This window comes from Rhinatrema bivittatum, chromosome 4, assembly GCF_901001135.1.
Source record: "Rhinatrema bivittatum chromosome 4, aRhiBiv1.1, whole genome shotgun sequence".
In the NCBI taxonomy this organism is placed as follows: Eukaryota; Metazoa; Chordata; class Amphibia; order Gymnophiona; family Rhinatrematidae; genus Rhinatrema; species Rhinatrema bivittatum.
In genome coordinates, this window is record NC_042618.1 from 34,718,263 (window position 1) to 34,738,238 (window position 19,976).

Sequence of the window (19,976 nt, forward strand, 5' to 3'; positions counted from 1 at the left end):
CGGTGCCTACCATTAGGGTGTGGATGGTTCGCCCATCTCTGTGCAACCCATAGTGGGGTGTTTTATGCAAGGTCTGCTTCAGTTGAAGCCTCCCCTGCGGCCTCCTGCTGTGTCCTGGGACCTTAATGTGGTTTTGGTTCAGCTCATGACAGATCCTTTCGAGCCACTGTGCACCTGTGACCTGAATTACCTGACCTGGAAGATCATGATTTGGTCACGGTCACTTTGGCAAGCAGGGTCAGTGAGCTTCAGGCTTTGGTGACGTACCAACCATACACGTACGCACCCTAAATTCCTGCCTAAGGTGGTGATGGATTTTCATCTTAACCAGTCCATCGTCATACTCACCTTTTTTCCCAGGCCTCATTTGCACCAGGGCGAATGGGCTCTGCACAACTTGGATTGCAAGAGGGCCTTGGCTTTCTATCTGGAGTGAACAGTGGGCCACAGGCAGTCTACGCAACTCTTCATCTGTTTTGACAAGAATAGATTAGGAGTTGTGGTTGCCAAGCAACCCTAACTCACTGGCTGGTGGATTGCATTTCCTTCTGCTATGCGCAAGTGGGATTGCAGCTTGGGGGCCATATCAAGGCTCACTCTGTCAGAGCCATAGTAGCTTCGGTGGCCCACTTGAGAGAAGTCCCCATGGCTGAGATCTACAAGGCTGCGATGTGGAGTTCTCGCCACACTTTCGCTGCCCACTACTGTTTGGACAGGGATGACCGACATGATAGCGGCTTCGGCCAGTCTGTCCTCTGGAATCTCTTTCAGCTGTAGAACCCAACTCTTCCTACCTATGGCCCATTGTTCGGGTTCAGGTTGTCTCCCTCTGTTACCAACAGCACCAGTATTGTTGTGTCTGCTGGCACCCGTTTGAGTGCGTATTGGTCTTTCTTGTTGTTCGGGATTTACCCATGTGTGAGGACTATCATCCTGCTTCTCCTAGGAGAAAGCAGAGATGCTTACCTGAAACAGGTGTTCTCCTAGGACTGCAGTCCTCACGAAACCCGCCCGCCACCTCTCTTCTTGTGTTTGTTTTTTTGTGTTTGTTTTTTTATTTTTTGTAATTCTATTGTATCGAGACTGGAGAGGGACTCCTATGATCTATAATAGACTTACTCTTTCTTTTCATTGTAATCAGGGTTAATTTTTTGTGCTTATTTGTTTGAGGTCACTAACTGATTATTGTTATGCACAATTATTTTCCCAAACCATATAAATGAGCACTGTTCTTCTCATAGCTAATGCTCCTCCTAGAATTCCTCTCTACCAGCCCCAGACTGGGCTGAGATATGCATGTGAATTATGGAAGAGACTATGGGAATCCCTTCAGAAAAATATATAACGAGAGCTCCTACAGAAAGCCTCCATGCATACTTGATAGCATCAACAGATCCAAATGCCCAAAAGGTGATAAAGTGTAAGAATAAACAGCTACAAATAGTTTCTAACATCCAACTTCAACAAGGACTTTGAAAAATAGGAGGCATGAGCAAAACCTCACCAGCCCATTTAGGGAAAGAGGCCACAGAATTTCCAAAACAACAAGAAAAACCAGCAACAAGTTGGACCAGCAAAGAAAAGCAAATGGAAAATGCACAAACATAGTGGAAACTCTACAGTTTCTTCATCAACAACAACAACAACAACAACATAAATGTAGATTAAAACCTGACACAGGAATCTCCAAAAATGCAGAACTTAGACCTAAGGACGGCATCGTACATGTAAGATAAACCCATTTGGAGAAACTGACCTTAAGGTACACATAAACAATTACTAACATTTGTAACTTTTATATCTATTATTCCTGTATTTTGTTACAGTAATTACTATCTTTTATAACTTTTAAATCCATTATTCATATATCCATTATTCACATACCTATATTAATGCTATTGAAATTTATTATTACATATTTACAATTTATTCAATGCTATATATTTGTAAACCATTGTGATCTACGTCTGGAACGACGGTATATAAAAAGCATAAATAAATAAACAGCAGGTGTCTTTCCATCTTAAGCAACAGAGGACTGCCCACAGCAAAGAGAGGAAACAATGTCACAGCACACACATGCACAGGCACAATAGGGTGGTTCAGAAGGAGGGAGCGGGTACTCTACAAAAGTTAGGGAAAATGACATTCATAAATAAGGAAGGTTGCCTATGTGCCAGTTTTAAATAGCAGGTGTTGTTATTCACTGCTGAATGGTCTTTTGCCTCTGCATCAAAACAGTGAATAACTGCTAAGTTTTTATTTATAATGTGATAGGGGCAAAAATATAAACAAGCTGGCTGGCGCCATTTCGATAATGATGACACCAGGCCCGGAGCCTAGGTGGCACTCTGAGCCCCAAGATCCACCACGCTCTGAAAGCAGTTTCTTAAATTCAGAAAATTAATTAAAGCCTGGATGTTTACTAAAGTTTTCTATCAATAATTCTTAATTTCATGGACTTATAGTTATGATGAATTGTTGTATTCTTGGTTTCTTTTTTGGGAGAAGATTGCCAAGCAAGCTTAAATACTGGCAGCGTCTAACGTCACTACAGGAGGTGGAGCTGTCCTTTCCCACGCTGGTCCCTTTAAATTGTAGAGCCCCTGTGCGCATGCGCGCCTAGGGGGGCGGGGTCAGCTGCCAAGCGTCGGTGGCGTCTTGGAGAGAGAGGCCGTGGGAAGGGCCTAGCGAGTCCTGGGTGGAGCATCGCGGTCCCCGGAGTGGCTTGGGTTAAGTGAGGGGGCCGGCTACGGACCTCTGTGGTCCAGATCGTAACACTACCTCCCCTCTTACACCCCCTTCCCGGGGGCCTGGATTTAGCAGGATGGACCAAGTGAAACTGGCGAAGAAGGGTTTTATCCAAGATGTTGGAGGCTGGCTCCCAAGTATTCTCCTCAGGACCATACCCTTCCCAGGAAAGAAGATACTCCCATCTTGTATGAAGGAACCGAACATCCAGGACTTCCTTCACCTGATAGATGACGTCTTGTTCAGCTGTTGGTTTAGAGGGGTTCGGAGGTTTATCGTGGAAGACCGACAGAATCAAAGGCTTGAGTAAGGACACGTGGAAGACGTTGTGGATCTTTAATGTGGACGGAAGGCGTAGACGATAGGAGACAGCACCCACTCACTCTGCAACAGAAAACAGGCCGATATACCAGAGAGCCAAATGCATGGAGGGAATCCGCAATCGAATGTTCTTGGTGCTCAACCACACCTTATCTCCAGGGCGAAATATAGGAGCATGGCATCGCAGTCTGTCTGCCTATTTCTTTGAGGTAGCAGCGGTCTGTCGCAATTTCTCCTGAGTGGTCTTCCAAAGGACATGTAGCTGTCGAGCTGAGAGTTGCGCTGCAGGAGACTGGACCGTCAGGGGCAAAGGAGGTCTGAGTCATTTTCCATAGACCAAGTGGAAAGGAGACCTATTGGTGGCAGAATGTCGATGGAAATTATAAGAAAATTCTGCCCACGGCAGTAGAGCCGCCCAGTCATTTTGTTGATCCTCTACAAAGGCTCAAAGGAACGCTTTCAGGGTTCGGTTCATGCGTTCTACTTGACTGTTGCCTTGTGGATGGAAGGCCGTGGTGAAGTCTAGCTGGACCCCAAACTTCTTGCAGAGCGCTCTCCAATACTTGGCCGTGAACTGTGAACCTCAGTCCAAGGTGACATGGGGAGGGAGTCCGTGTAGGCGAAAAATATATTGAGTAAAGAGTTGCGCAAGTTCTGGCACAGTCGGTAATTTGGGAAGAGGCACAAAGTGAACTATCTTCGAGAATCTGTCAACCGTGACCCATATCACAGTCTTCTCCTCTGACGGGGGCAAGTCCACTATAAAATCCGTGGAGAGATGAGTCCATGGCTCAGTGGGAATGGGTAACAGTTGGAGGAGACCCCAGGGATGGCTGGGTAGGATTTTTTGTCGAGCACAGGTAGGGCAAGAATTAACATACAGAAGTACATCTCTCTTTACTTGAGGCCACCAGTAGTATTCAGTCAACAGCTCCAAGGTCGGGGCAATTCCGGGATGACCTGCGGTTAAAGAGTCATGAGCCCATGATAATACTTTCTTGCGCAGGCGAGCAGGCACTACCGTCTTGCCTGGAGGTACCACCTCTGAAGCTGCAAGAAGGACTTTGGCCGGATCTAAGATGTATTGAGGTGGCTTGGGAGTGTCTTTGGTTTCAGCAGTGCGAGAGAGGGCATTCGCCCGAACGTTCTTACATGCTGGTCTGTAGCAGAGGAGAAAGTTGAACCGGCTGAAAAATACAGACCAGCGAGTTTGCCAGGGGTTGAGGCATTGAACTTGGCACAGAAACCCTAAGTTCTGGTGATCTGTATAGACAATTACGGGATGTTGGACCCCTTCGAACCACTGGCGCCATTCTTCAAAGGCCAGCTTAATGGCCAACAGCTCCTTGTCCCTGATACTGTAGTTCCTCTCGGCAGGGGAGAACTTCTGGGAGAAGTAGGAGCATGGCAAGGATTTACCTCCACTGAATACTTGGCTTAGGACCGCTCCTACAGCCATGTCGGATGCGTCCACCTTGACGACAAACTGACGCTGCGGATCTGGGTGATGAAGACAGACATCTAGAAGAATAGCTTCCTTCAGCTTCTGGAAGGCACTTAATGCCGCCGGGGACCAGTTCTTGGCATTGGCACCCTTCCTGGTAAGGGCGGTGAGCGGAGCCACCATTCGGGAATAGTGGGGTATGAACTGGCGGTAGAAACTGGCGAAGCCAAGGAAGCATTGTAGCACCTTAACCCCTACTAGTTGTGGTCAATCCTTGATGGCCGCTACCTTATCTGGATCCTTGTGGAAGCCCGTGGAAGAGACAATATACCTGAGGAAGGGCAATGATTATTGTTCGAACTCACACTTCTCTATCTTGGTGAAGAGACGATTGTCCCGAAGCCTCTGTAGCACTTGTCGCACATGTACACGGTGCGTGGACAGGTCCTTAGAATAACTCAGTACATCGTCGAGGTACACTATGATGGAGGTATGCAACATTTCCCTTAACACCTCGTTCATAAGGTTTTGAAAGACTGCAGGGTCGTTGCATAAGCCGAAGGGCATGACCAAATACTCATAATGCCCGTCTCTAGTATTGAACGCGGTCTTCCATTCGTCACCAGGTTGTATCCTTACCAGGTTGTACGCTCCCCGTAGGTCCAGCTTGGTAAAGACCTTAGCTCCTTGCAGCTGGTCTAGCAATTCAGGAATCAGAGGCAAAGGGTATCTGTCCCGTCGTGTGATGACGTTGAGGCCACGGTAGTCTATACAGGGTTGGAGTGACCCGTCCTTCTTGGCAACAGGGAATTAGAGGGCCGAATGAAGCCCCTTTCTAAATTCTCCTGGATGTAATAAGACATGGCTCGGATCTCTGGGAGTGACAAGGGGTAAACCCGCCCCTTCGGAGGTGTAGACCAGGGACCAGGTTTATGGCACAATCAAAGGACCGATGTTCAGGGAGCAGTTCGGCCTTCTCCTTTGAGAAGACATCCAAGTAATCCTGATATTGAGGCGGAAGCGCCATAGGTGTGGTCAGAAGTGGCACACTGGGTCGGGGAATCGTCGCCAGACAGGAGGTAAAGCAAGATAAACCCCAAGATGTGATCTGGAGGGTGTACCAGTGGATAATGGGGGAGTGCTTCTGAAGCCAGGGTAAGCCCAAGATGATGGGGTGAATGGATTTCTCCAGTACGAGAAATGAGATCTCTTCAGAATGTAGGAGACCAGTACGTAGAATCAAGGGTTTGGTGCAGGTGGAGATACTGCCTGGGAGAGGAGTGCCATGGATCAAAGAAACTCGGAGTGGAGGAAGTCGGGGTTGAACCGTAATCTGTAACTGCCCCGGAGTCTACCAAGGCCAGCGTATCGAAGGTACCTCCGAGGTAACTGAGGGTAACCGGTACGGTACTTGGGGAGGTGGAAGTGGTATTACCTAGGGTCAGCTCCCCGATGAGACCTAGGTTCTGGTATTTCCCGGCCGCTCCTGACACTGGGCTAGGAAGGTGCCCCTTGTTGCCACAGTATAGGCACAGGCCCTGGGTGCGGCGATGTCTTCTCTCCTCTTCTGAGATCAGGCCTCGTCCCAATTGATTGGGTTCTGCCCCTTGGGTGCTGGTAGAAGCAGAGGAGGAGGGCACAGGTCGGGGAAATCTAGACCCCTAGTTACCGGGTCTGCGACCGGACTTCCCTTCACAGAACCAATGTTGAATTTGGCGGTCGACCCTTCCTGCCAAGTCGATCAAGCTATCCAGGTCATCCGGAAGGTCCCTTGCTGCTAACTCGTCCTTGAGACGTGAGGACATTCCTTCCAGGAATATACCGTGAAGACTGTCATCCCTCCAGTCTAGTTCAGCGGCCAGCGTGCGGAATTCAACCACGTACTTGGCAAGGGAATGGGTGCCTTGGTGCAATTGGAGTAACTCGGCAACCGCTGTGGGTCTGCGGGCAGGCTCATCAAAAATATGCTGAAAGGCAGAAACAAACTGTTCCAGGTTTCCAAGAATGGGGTCTTTACATTCCCATAATGGGGAGGCCCAGGCCATGGGCTTACCATCTAGCAAGGACACGGAAACTGAGAAGGCAGCAAGGTGAAGCGTATGTAGCACTGGTTGAGGAATCTGTGACACTGCTTCACTTCCCGAGTACCTGGGCGGCACTGGCAGTTGTGTGGGCATCGCTGGTCCGGAATCGGGCAAGGAAACCAGTGCAGGAGGGGCTGCTGCAGTTGTGGCATCCAGACGGTTGGCCAGCCTCTCTACGGTCGCCGTCAGGACATCTAGGCAGAGCTGCTGCTGCTGTAGATGCTGGCCTTTAGGCCAGCCACGTCCGCCAGGTCCACGGCCTTGCAAACTGTTGAATTTCGTGGACCTTTGAGCCGGTTAGGACAGATGATGGTGCACTGTGTGAGGGCCCACAGTGGAGGTCGAAGCTGGGAGGTGGCACAGGGCAGGAGACCGGTCGAATCTTCACCACTGGAAGCCCGAGATCCTCCCGGGAGGAGCCCATGAGAACCCAGGCTGCTTGGACTTACGTGCGGTCTCCTGTGGGTGAGTCTTGAAGAGGAATCCCGGAATCCTGAGGAGTACTGAAGCTGGAGCCAGGAGACCAACTGGAACTTCACCAATAGAAGCCTGAGGTCCCCCCAGGAAGAGCCCGTGAGGACCCGAGCCACTTGGACTTAGGAGGGGCCTCCTGGACGTCGCAGAATGGGACACTGAGAGCAAGTTGAAGTCATGAACCAGGAGCAGAAGCTGAAGACAAAAGCCAGGGACGAAGAACAGCAACTAGCAATCTCTGGGAGCAGAGAGAATCTCGTTGCAAGGCAAGGGAGAAGATTGCCAAGCAAGCTTAAATACTGGCAGCGTCTGACATCACTACAGGAGGTGGAGCTGTCCTTTCCCGCGCTGGTCCCTTTAAATTGTAGAGCCCCTGTGCATGCACGCGCCTAGGGGGGGCGGGGCCACCTGCCGAGCGTCGGCGGCGTCTTCGAGAAAGAGGCCGCGGGAAGGGCCTAGCGAGTCCCGGATGGAGCATCACGGTCCCCAGAGCGGCTTGGGGTAAGTGAGGGGGCCGGCCGCGGCCTCCACGGTCTGGATCGTAACAATTGCAAAACTGGGACACTGGGCATGCACATGACAAATTAAATTTAATGTGGACAATTGCAAAGTGATGCACTTAGGGAAGAGTAACCCAAATAATTCTCTCTCCCCTCTACTTATTACTCCCCTTATAGTTTCGATAAACCGACAATTACCCGTATCCCTTTGCACTACCTATAATGTTCTCCGATCCATATCCCTCCTAATTTGATGTCATAATGTATTCAGTACTCTAGTTTTGTTGTTAACAGATGTTTTTCTACACACCGTTGAGAAGTTTTTGTCATAATGTAATCAGTTTATTTAATCAGTTTTGCTATGTTTTATGTAATCAGTTGTTATTTCTGTAAACCGTTGTGAAGGCTTGCACCAAACAATGGTATATTAAAAAACAACAAATAAATAAATAAATGGCTACACAATGCAAGGTTCAACATTATGAGTCACCACTCAGGAAAAGGATCTAGTTGTCATCATTGAAAATACATTGAAATCTTCTGCTCAGTGTGCAGCAGCAGCCAAGAAAGCAAATAGAATTCTAGGGATTATTAGGAAAAGAATAGAGAATAAAACAGAGAATATCATAATGCCTCTGTATCACTCCATGGTGCGACCTCATCTTGAGTATTGTGAGCATTTTTGATCATCATATCTCAAAAAAAATATAGCAGAATTAGAAAAGGTACAGAGTACTAGGGCAACCAAAATGATAAAGGGGATGGAATTATTCCTCAATGAAGAAAAGCTGAAGAGGTTAGGACTCCAGCTTGGAGAAGAGACAGCTGTGGGGAGATATAAAATAATGAGTGGAATGGAACGAGTAAACGTTAATCAGTTGTTTACTCTTTTGAAAAGTACAAAGACCAGAGGACACTCAATTAAGTTACTAGGTAATACGGTACATTTAAACTAATAAGAGAAAATATTTTTTGCTCAACACATAATTATGTGCTGGAATTCGTTGCCAGAGGATGTGGTGAAAGCTATTAGTGTAGATGCATTTAAAAAAGGTTTGGACAAGTTCTATTAACCATTATTAAGGTACAGTTGCAGAAATCCACTGCTTATTCTTGGGATAAGCAGCTCAGAATCTGTCTACCCCTTGGGATCCTGCCAGGTGCCTGGATTGGCCACTGTTGGAAACAGGATTCTGGGCTTGATGGACCTTTGGCCTGACCCAGTATGGCAAGTCTTATGTTCTTATGATAACCTACACGAATTGGCTAGTGCAGCCCACAACAACATTGTACTTCCAAAAAGGATATTGGGGTAACCTGTACAAAGTGGCAGTTACTGCCCAAAAGCAGCACTAACAATGTCTTATGCTTCATAGAAGGCATTCGGGTAACCTGTTTTCTAGAAGGAATTTAGGTAACCTGCACAGAGTGGTGGTTACAGTCCCAAAGGAAGAGTAGTAAAATTGCATTGTGCCTCTAGAAAGGAGGGGGGAACTCATGGAAGCACCATATATAAACCCAAACTTCAGTGAGCACGGGGAGGCTGGATTTTAACATGGAAGGGGCCCACCAGCAGAGGTGTTGGAGGTCATCATGTAACAGATTTTTGAGTGTGCTTTAGGAGGATATGGTGTGGTAGAGAAAGAGTGAGGAGATCAGTTAAAAAAATGGGTGAGGGACTTGCTGTTGGTTGCATGTGGGAACTCATATGTGCATCTGCCCAAGCACATGAACCTCAACTGGGTCAACTAGATGGTCCATTTTGGTCTTTATCTACCATCATTCACTAGTAACTACTCTGATCTGATAAAGGGAATACAGCTCTGAAAAGCTAGCCATAAATGTATTAATTTATCCTAACAAAAATGAATCATCTACAACTTATTTGTTGACGTTTATTTCTATTGGAAACAGGATGCTGGGCTTGATGGACCCTCGGTCTGACCCAGTGAGGCTACGTCTTATGTTCTTACCCTTAACTTAAATTTTGCTTGAAAACTGACATCTTGATCAGCCTTGTGCTCAGACTCAAACTGGAGGAAAAGTTACCATTTGTGCTTCTTGTTGGTTTTGTTAGTTAAAAATTGAAAATGTTGACCTTTATGGAAGTAGGTCTACTTACTGAAAAATGTTTTCTTAAATTATTACCCCTGCTCTTTTATCTATTGTAAAACATTAAACAATACACTTAAGCGTATGTTTTGTTCTAAGTCTTGAGTTTTTGTGATATCAACAAAAAAGATTGCGGCATACTGCTTTTGAGAGTTGATAGTCTCCTACAGATCTCCTTTAAAGTTCGTACGCCATTTGTGGGGAGAAATCCAAAGAGCTCACTGAATTTGTGTTTGGTATGCATACTTAGCAGCTTTATTTGCTTTTATTTTGTTTTGCAGTGAACAGATTGTTTGATCTAGGGCTAGGGCAAATCCCTTTATCTATTAATACCACCCTGACCTGAGGTGCCTGCAGGTTAGCAAACCTCTTGTTTTATGCTTTTTTAGTAATTTTATATTAATGCAATGTTATTTTAAGTTTTTTATTTTTATTTTATTTTACTATTAATTTGACTTTTAATTATTTGAATTGGAAATTTGTTATTTTATACTTTTATTGTTCAGTTTGTAAATTGTTGTGATGGTACTTCTAAACGACAGTATAGAAAAACTGTCAAATAAATAAATAAACAAATAATTTCACCACGATTCCTAAGTCGCACTTTACTTGCAAGGAGCCGGTGCAATTGTGCAAGCAGTTGCCTACCTCCACCCTCAAGCTTGCCTCCTTCCCTGCAGCGCTCCAAAAAGCATGGCTTCTCCACAGCAGGCCTTCTAGGATACAGTGCACTTAGTGCTCACACGATGGGGAATGTTGTTCTAAATTTTGCATGCACTGTATTGTAGCACTATACACTCACCCAGTGTTTCAGCTTCACTGGCTGAGTCACTATGGCTGATCTGCCCCTTCCACAGATCTGCTAGTCATAGGCATTTTAAATAAGATTTTGCTGTGTTGCCCTTTCAGCGTTGAAGCATACTGTACAACTCTGGAGATCACATGCTGCTGCTCATTGCCTGAGATTCCAGCATCCCAATAGCACTGGCGAGGGCCATGAGCTCTTCCTGGATGAATACTGGGTACCAAAGAGTATACTCTTTATAAGGAGAAGATCCATAGGAATGCAGTTAGCTTGGGCTTGTGTCCTTGCTTCAGGACTCGTCAGCTTCTCCCTGTCTGTCCCAGGCCGCCACACTTCCTGCTTTCTCCTGGTCTAAGTGTAGAGCTTCCCCGGTGAGTCAGCAGAGCTGTTGAACTCCCTGGTGAGCTTCCCAGATGGACCCACCTAATTCCTTTACCAGGCCTTATAACTGCATTAGCATCGCTTCCTTTACCAGGCCTTATAACCACATGAGCATCGCTCAAAGAGTTGATACAAATTACCCAGAACCAGTGTCTCTCAAGCATCCCACTTTCTTAGCATCCAAGAAGTTTAAAATAAGTATAAGACACTTTCTGCAGCTTTAGAAAACATTTACAAGGATATTGATCAACGCATTCCTAAAAATGTCTTCCTGTGCTTGTCAGTTTTTTTTACATAAATCAGGAAAACATCCACATTTTTGCACTAAGAAATAAAGTACTAGGATTGCAGGAATAAAAGCACATTATAGAGTCCTTGTCATAGACAAAACCAAAAGTAACCAATAAGATGACCCTCAAATATTGCCAGGTCCAGATCTTTCTAAAAAATCTCAGCTCCAGTCTATCCAGTGATAATGCTCCTTCAGCTTGATCCCTGTTTGGCCTTTCAATCTTTTTCCCATATGCAAATCACAGATCTTACTAAGGAGTGGAATAGCATCTCTGGAACATTCAGAATTTCAGTCAACGATCTCTTAAAAAAATGTACTGGTGTCAATGTAGCCATCTTGGGAAAATTGATTAGATAGAAACTGAGATGCCTCACAAAGTTCTCCAAATTTTTCAACTTCTTGTGAACTACCATCTTATCTTAATTAAAGTTGTCTGTACTGCTGTCAACTGCTCAACTTGACTTTTAATTCTCTCAGTTTATTGCATCTGACCTGTCATATCTGACCCTCGAGCCTGGGTCCACAAGGTTAATTAGCCATTGAGGAAGGAGCCTGATGAAGAGATTCAAGGGAAGTCCAAAAGAGGAATCAAAAGGGGATAGCACTAATTTTATTGCATTTTAATTTTCTTTTAAATGCATGGCTGAGCCTAATTAAAATAAGAAAGCATAATTCACTACAAATTCAGCTTACAATTTAATTTCTTTTCTTAAGCTATATTTTTATCTATACTGACATACTTCCTGTGTCATGGTCTTTCACATATATCATTCCACAAAGCAACTTATGGGAAAAAAGTAGAGATTCTTCCCCCCCCCCCCCCCCCCATTTTTTGGCTGAGTATAGCTATTATAGGAAAGTTCAGCTGGTGAAATTGTCTGTGGTCAAAAAGGAGACTTTGGGTGACTATCACAAAGGACATGAATAACAATCTCAAGAAAGAACTTGGAGAGATGGTTATAACCACAGAGCAAACAAAGAATAAACATCTTTGAGATCTCAGAAGCGGGTGATAATAGACTTGCTGATGTCAGAAGGGCATACCCCTTTGTCAGGAAGCAGCCTATCCTGAGTGTCTAACAGAGGGGTGCTAGCCAATTACAAGTACCTGACATCAACTGCAATGCTAAGACTATCCTGCCTGAAGTTATAAGGTCAAAATATTGTAACTACTGAGAGGCAGATCACAACCAGATGATATGAGATGCTGAGAACTGAGGACATCAGAAAGAGTGACCAGACGGCTTCCTGTGAAGAGCCACAGACTTCCAAGCAGCTCGGGGGGGGGGGGGGGGAGTTGGGTAGTCAGGTATTTTTGTTTAGAATATGATGCTAACTCCACTCAGGTAAACAGCAAAGAAGGATTGCAAAGCTTTGTTGCAACTAAGCCTAGCAATAAAGGACATTGCTTGTTTCCTATTATTCTTTCTCTAGTATTATTGTGTTTTCCTAGATAAGGCTTCAAAGAAAAGGGCTGAACCACTGATTAGTCAGGCTAAGAGAGAATCTGAAATAAAGTTGGCCATAGAGGCAAAACCTCATAAAAGTTTTAAAAATATATCTGAAGCAGGAAACCTGCGAGGGAGTCAGTTGGACCATTAGATGATCGAGGGATAAAGGGCACATAGGGAAGACTGCTAAGAAATTTTGATTAGTGGTATGTAAATTGTGAAAAATAAATAAATAAGGCCCTCATGGAATATCAAACAGGCCGATACAGTACAACCACGTTTTCCCTTACCCCTTATTCAGTAAGGAGAGGAAAACGCGCGTCCAACCCGCGACACCTAATAGCGCCCTCAACGTGCAAATGCATGTTGATGGCCCTATTAGGTATGCCCGCGCGATACAGAAAGTAAAATGTGCAGCCAAGCCGCACATTTTACTTTCAGAAATTAGTGCCGACCTTTCTTCCGGCACCGGGAAAGTGCACAGAAAAGCAGTAAAAACTGCTTTTCTGTGCACCCTCCCGACTTAATATCATGGTGATATTAAGTCGGAGGTCCCGAAAGTTAAAAAAAAGTAAAAAAAAAAAAATTTGAATTCGGCCTGCGGCTGTCGGGCCGAAAACCGGATGCTCAATTTTGCCGGTGTCCAGTTTCCAATCCCGTGGCTGTCAGCGAGCTCGAGAACCGACGCCGGCAAAATTGAGCGTCGGCTGTCAAACCTGCTGACAGCCGCCACTCCGGGCTAAAAGGAGGCGCTAGGGACGCGCTAGTGTCCCTAGCGCCTCCTTTACCCGGATCTACCGCCGGGCCTAATTTAAATACTGAATCTCGCGCACTGGCGAGTGGCCGGTGCGCGTGCCGGGAGAGCGGGCCGATACAGTAAAGACTTTACTGTATCGGCCCGTAAATTTATTATTTGCTTCAGTGTTTACTAAGGATGTTTGGGAAAATACCAGTTCTAGAGACAGTTTTCAAGGGTGATGATTCAGATGAACAGAACCAAATCATGGAGAACTTGGAAGAATGTAGTAGGCCAGATAGACAAAATGAAGAGTAGCAAATTACTTGGACCAAATGGTATACATGCCTGGGTTCTAAAAGAGCTAAAAAAATGAAATTTCAGGTCTATTAGTAAAAATTTGTAACCTATCATTAAAATCATCCATCCTGAATATTGGAGGGTGGCTAATGTAACCCCGATATTTAAAAAGGGCTCCAGGAAAGAATAGACTGGTGAGCCTGTCTTCAGGAAAAATAGTGAAGCTATTCTAAAGAACAAAACCAAAGAACATATAGATAGACATGTTTAAATGGAACACAGCCAGCATGGATTTACCCAAGGGACGTCTTGCTTCAAAAATCTACTACTTTTTTTTTTAAAGGGATTAATAAACATGTGGATAAAGGTGAACCAGTAGAAGTAGTGTATTTGGATTTTCAGAAAGTGTTTGACAAAGACCTTCATGAGAGGCTTCTAAGAAAACTAAAAAGTCATAGGATAGGATTGCAAACTGGTTAAAAGACAGGAAACAGAGAGTAGGATTAAATGGACAATTTTCTCAGTGGAAAAAGGTAAACAGTGGAGTGCCTCAGGGATCTGTACTTGGACCGGTGCTTTTCAATATATATGTAAATGTTCTGGAAAGGGATAAGACGAGTGAGGTTATCAAATTTGCGGATGACACAAAATTATACAGAGTAGTTAAATCTCAAGCGGATTGTGATAAATTGCAGGAGGACTTTGTGAGACTGGAAGATTGGGCATCCAAATGGCAGAAGAAGTTTAATGTGGACAAGTGCAAGATGATGCATATAAGGTAACCCTGCTGTATTTTCATGATGTTAGGTTCCATATTAGGAGTTACCTCCCAGGAAAAAGATCTAGGCATCATAGTGGATAATACATTGAAATCTGCAAGCTCATTGTGCTGCGGTGGTGAAAAAATGTTAGGAATTATTAGGAAGGAAATGGTGAATAAACAGAGAAAGTTATAATGACTCTGTATCACTCCATGGTGAGACCACACCTTGAATACCGCGTGCAATTCTGGTTACCACATCTCAAAAAATATATGGTTGCACTGGAAAAGGTACAGAGAAGGGCGACCAAAATGATAAAGGGGATGGAAAGACTAAAGAGGTTAGGACTTGTGGCGAGCGTGGTCCCTTGGATTGGGATAGGGTTGACATACCCTGCAGGGAGGAGCCCTGCAGGTCCCCTCCATCAGCTGGCTGTGGCAGAGGCCCAACTGGAGCTTCACCTATACCAGTCCTTGTTTCCCCTTAGGTTGAGCCCTTGGGTGCTGGGGCCAGCAGAACTTAGGCGCAGGTCTCTGTTGATGAGGTGAAGATCCGTGGAGGTAGCCAAGTCTCAGGCCAGGGTCCAGGGCAGGCTGAATATGGGTGGAGTTAGAGCCAGGCAGTGTTCAGGGCAGGCAGCATTCCAGGTGGTCAAAGTCAGGAAGTGGTCAGAGGCAGGCAGAGTTCAATCAGAGATAAGTATCATGCAGTGGTCAGTGGCAGGCGGAATTCAATCAGAATTGAGTGTCAAGCCAAAGTCAAAATCAGAGATTTGTCCGAGGGAAGAAAGGATGGATAGGCAGGTAGAGAGGCGAGGAACAGCACAGGTGGGCAGAAGATAACACTGAAGACTGATGGCTTGAAGAAAAGGAACTGAAGTCTGACCACAGGATGAAGACCAAGGACTGAAGAATGACCACAGGATGAAGACATGGAACTAAGAGAAGACCAAGGACTGCCAAGACAAGGACAAGAAACATGGAACAAAGACCAGGAAAACAAAGAAACACAGGAACAGAGAACAGAAACAAGTTGAGGCAATACACTCTACCAGAAGTAGTCAACCTATTGCCGAGGCAAGGAGAAGTAGTTGCAATGGCCTTTTTAGAGGCCTGAACTTGTGACTTCATCAGGAAGGGCCGCAGGGCTTTTCCTGCCACAGTCCCTTTAGATTAAGACAAGGGGCATGTGTGTGTGCCTAAGGAGGGCGCACCGCATCGGGAACAGTCATTGGTATCTCGGCCACAAGTCCTGGTGGAATGCTACTATGTCGCGTGGCTGCATGGTGCATTGGGAGGCCCTCGCCATGCCAGGATATGGCACATTTGCCTGGATCGGGTTAGAGGTGAAAGCGGCAGTCCGCAGGTATAGCCCTCAGACTGTTGAACGCAACAGTACCCTCCCTCTTAAGTCCCCCTCCTGAGACCTTGAGTTTGCAGGGGTACCAGCTATGAAGAGTACTTCGGATCCTCACAGGTCCTTTGCCGTGAGAGATAGTTTCTATAACCAAATGATTGGTTTTGTCCCCTAGTTCATGCAATTCCAGGGACTGAAACTGACCAGTAGATGAAGGAATGGCTGCCTCTGGGTTGCTTTGGCCAAGGGAAGTCCCCAATACTGGAGTAGGGATGGCTTTCTCCTTTTCAGGATCCAGGTGGACAGGATCAGAGAGAAATAAAGGCTTTTTCTCCCTCTCTTGCTGAAGAAGATTGGGCAGGGCTTGTATCTCTTCCTAGTGACTACAAATTCAAACTTTTTCATAGCATGATTGCTTTCTTTTTCCAGGGTTTTATATTCAGACCTCTTGTCCCAACTGTTTGTTTGTTTATTTCTTTCTTTCTTTCTTTCTTTCTTTCTTTCTTTCTTTCTTTCTTTCTTTCTTATGTATACCGACATTCGATCGAGATATCACATCGGTTTCCAGATAACAGGTTGAATAGAGCCGGAACTGCCCTATTTTACATTGTAACAAGATAACAGTTGATTAAACAATTAATATAAGGAACATTGTAACAAATGAATAAAATTAAAATTAAATATTAAATGTGGGTATATAGAAATGGCATATAGCCTATATACAATATGTACAATATGACTTGGTTACGAGTAGGGTGGGGGACAGGGAAAGAGGGAGGATAGAGAGGGGGAGGAGGGGTTATGCGTTCGTGCAGAGTAGAAGTTATGCGGTAAGGCTTTCAAGAGCGTTTATTTTAGGATGTTGGGGTTCAGGAGGGAATGCTTTCAAGAAACAGCCATGTTTTGAGCTGTTTTTTAAAGACTTGCGGTGAGGGTTCGTTTCTGAGCTGTGGGGGGAGGGAGTTCCAGAGGGTAGGGCCAGCTATTGTAATGGCTCGTTTGCATGTTGTATTTTAATTGTCCAAAGACTATTTTAAGAATATTCCCCTGGGGAGGTTTGAGTTCCTCAGGACTCCCTACCTGGGATGGGAAGCATCGGGAGAGTGGAGGCTATAATTACCGGTTAAGTCACATCTTTGGAGGCAATAAAGGATTCAATGCATCCAGTTCCCCAATGGAGAACTTCCAATATGGTCCAGTTAAACTGTGGCTGATGTCTTCGGAGCAAGGGTAGTCTTATGACAATCGGACTCATAGCTCTGGAGAGTACAAGGAAGCTAATGACCTCCAAACGTGAGGATCCCACCCATAGAGTAAGTGGCACAGTGGACCGGGTCACCAGTCCTGGGAGAGGATACCTATATACGGTGGAGAGTGCCAGAGGTGGAGTCATCGGGACCATGGGAATCTGGAAGGGCTCAACAAGCTCTTGCTGAATAAAATTCTCCCCCCCCCCCCAAAAAGGAGGTGCTAGGAGCGTGCTAGTGTCCCTAGTGCCTCCTTTTACCGCAGGCCCTAATTTGCATATGTTTCTTTACTGAATTGCACGCCCAGGAGAGTGGCCTGATACTTTTGATGCAACTCCAACATTGCTCTCTGCTTCCACGGCAAAGTTAAGGGAAATTGGATTCAAACAGCATCCGAGGGCCTTGACTTTTACAGTATGGGAAAACTGATAAGCATGGGGTTATCTGCACAGTGCAGCAGATACTGGCATAAGCTTGCTGGACAGACTGGGTGGTTCATTTGGTCCTTTTCTGCCCTCATTTCTGTTTCCCCGTCATTAAAAATGTTTTTGTTTTGTTGTGAGTGGGCAGTCCTGTTTGAAGCCATTTTTTTTTAAATCTTGACCAGAATCACCTGGGGCCCACACAGTTCAGCCCCACTCTGCTAGCTAAATAATTGTAATAACATTTGCTAGAAAAATTGAAAATCAAAGAAGTGCATCGGCACTTATATTTATGGCAAATGCGCGAAAATGCTTTCTATTAATTCTACATGAGGCGAGGGCCAAAGGGTTTCCTGAATTATTTAGTGAGACAAGAAGGTCAAATGAAGCTTTGCTTCAACCAGAGCAAATCTGTGGCACTTTGGGGGGGGGGGGGGGGACTGCTGTTCTTAAAACTGCCAGAAACAAGAAAAATCTAAGCCTAGCCAGCCAGCTTCTCCTCTCCCCACTCCTGCTGGCCTAATAGTTTGCAGGGATCCTACTTGGACTACCTCTATGTACAGGGCTCAGGGGCTGTGCACACTTTCCCAGTACAAATTACTAACAACGCCCCCCCCCCCCCCCCGCCGTTTGAGACGATGGCCAGCAAAGCTTGAACTTTAGCACAGTGGCGAGCCAGGGGGCTGACTCTTTACCCAGCGGGGTTATTTATTCACGGCCTCCGAGGACCTGGCAGCCTTCCCGCCGGCTGCCGCGCAGGGAGCGACGGGCCCAGGTGCATATAAGGGCCGGCAGGACGCTGGCGGCGGGGACAGACGCCGCCGTTCGTGGCCTTTAGTGGGGAGGAGAGGAAAGCAGATTCGCCAGACATGAGGGACTTCATTGCTGGGGCCATCGGAGGTAAAGCCGTGCGCCAGCGCAACAGCAACAAAAATAAAAAATTAAATGAAAAAGTCATGTTCTGCGAAAAAAAAAAATTCGGGAGACCGTGGCACTCCGGGGCAGGAGAGTTGTTAGCCGGCTTAGAAGCCAATCTGGTTTCACATTGCCGAAAATATCTTCGCTTGATGCTTAATCTCAAGGGGAAAATACTTTCCGAGTCAGGGGCTTGGGCGGCAGATATAAGCCCCATCCCGAGCATTGCACCTCTCATCCGGGATGAAGGGCAAATAATAATAATAGTTTTGTGACATTTCTGTGAAATCCCCGGCAGACAGGCATTCAGACTTTCACCGGAACCTATCTGTGTCTTGGGGCTTACGATCTGTTTATTGAGAGTTAGTTCACTCGTGACATTCACCCCAGGGAACCTCCGAGCTGCTTTTATTTTTGTGGGGTGAGCCTGCGCTGCCTTTTAGAGCTGTGGGGTTTTGGGGGTTTTTTGTTTTTAGTCTAGTTATAGTGTGATCCCTTTTGTCTCGGTTTATTTCTATAACCTTACGCTTAAATGCAAACACTTTAGTGGCAAAAGGATCACTTCCTGTAAGAATTCCGGCTTCCAGACCAGTGGCCGTACTGAAGCTGTTTGCAAGGATGCTTATTTATTTAGTTATTTAATGCTTGATTCTTGCATCACTTAAAGCTATGAAATATTCACACGTGCTTTACTGTAAGTGCCGCCTTTTGGATCCCTTCTGTTTTCCCTCTGCACGCAGCTAGGCAGCATTACAGCAAATAACGGGGGGAATCTGTATTACCTTACTAATGGGGTTTTAGCATTGACCGTATGGAGCCTGCAGGTTCTGCACTGGCAGGGGAGAGGGGTTAATGAATTGTGTCAGTACGAAGGACAACAATAGACCTCAATTGCGCTACCACTGGGGCACGCACCAAACATATTTTGTGAAAACATTAAATTCCTCGCTTGGGTGATTCTCCCACCCTCTGATGCTCCAGCCTTTGTTGGAAAGTGGGAATGAGGAAGGAAACAGCATTCTTCATCCGATAACATTTTAAAAGGTATTTTTGGAGGTAAAAATAATTAGAGATTTGCCAAGGAAACAATGTTACAATATGAAATATTAGCTAACCACTATACCTAGCAATCTAAAGAAACAGTGTGTACAATACTAATACTATACTATAGATTAGATTAGTATTTGCAGAAGCCGATTCATTCAATCTTGTATTGTTACATTCCCCAGAAGGCACAGATATTGTGCTAAAGAATGCGTGAATATAGCTCCCAACCTGAGTCAGAGATTTTGTAATTGTCACTAGTTACAGTGGTATTTAAGAGGGCGAAGTCTACAGATGTAAACGATATGGACAAAAGATTTTTAAAGCAGCAGTAGAAACAAAAAAACGTTTTTAGATAATACAATTAGCAGCTAAAGTAGCAGCACATGCTACTACAGGCTATATATATATATATACTAACAGGCCGATGCAATATTGGGTGCTAAGGTCAGTGCGCCGCTGAATGTGCAGTTGGACGCGCATTTTGGACATGCTAGAATTACAGGGATTAGAACGTCCAAAGCGCGCATCCAAACCAGTGCATAGCTAATAGCGCTCATCACGTAAAAATGCCTGCCAA

General features: G+C 45.5%; 1 protein-coding gene across 3 annotated transcripts in view; it reads left to right on the plus strand.

The window, feature by feature from the left end:
• Positions 1 to 19,976, plus strand: part of SLC25A47 (solute carrier family 25 member 47) — a 45,261-nt gene that overhangs the window by 15,771 nt on the left and 9,514 nt on the right. The window contains exon 1 of one of the 3 annotated variants that reach the window (XM_029597938.1): positions 18,167 to 18,337. The exons of 1 other annotated variant lie outside the window; for it this stretch is intronic. In XM_029597938.1, the coding sequence (XP_029453798.1) occupies positions 18,307 to 18,337 (31 nt within the window). In that variant the 5' untranslated portion in view covers positions 18,167 to 18,306. Of the gene's footprint in view, positions 1 to 18,166; positions 18,338 to 18,386; positions 19,397 to 19,976 lie in introns of those variants that run through there. One more of the 3 variants, XM_029597939.1, reaches the window with a different exon arrangement.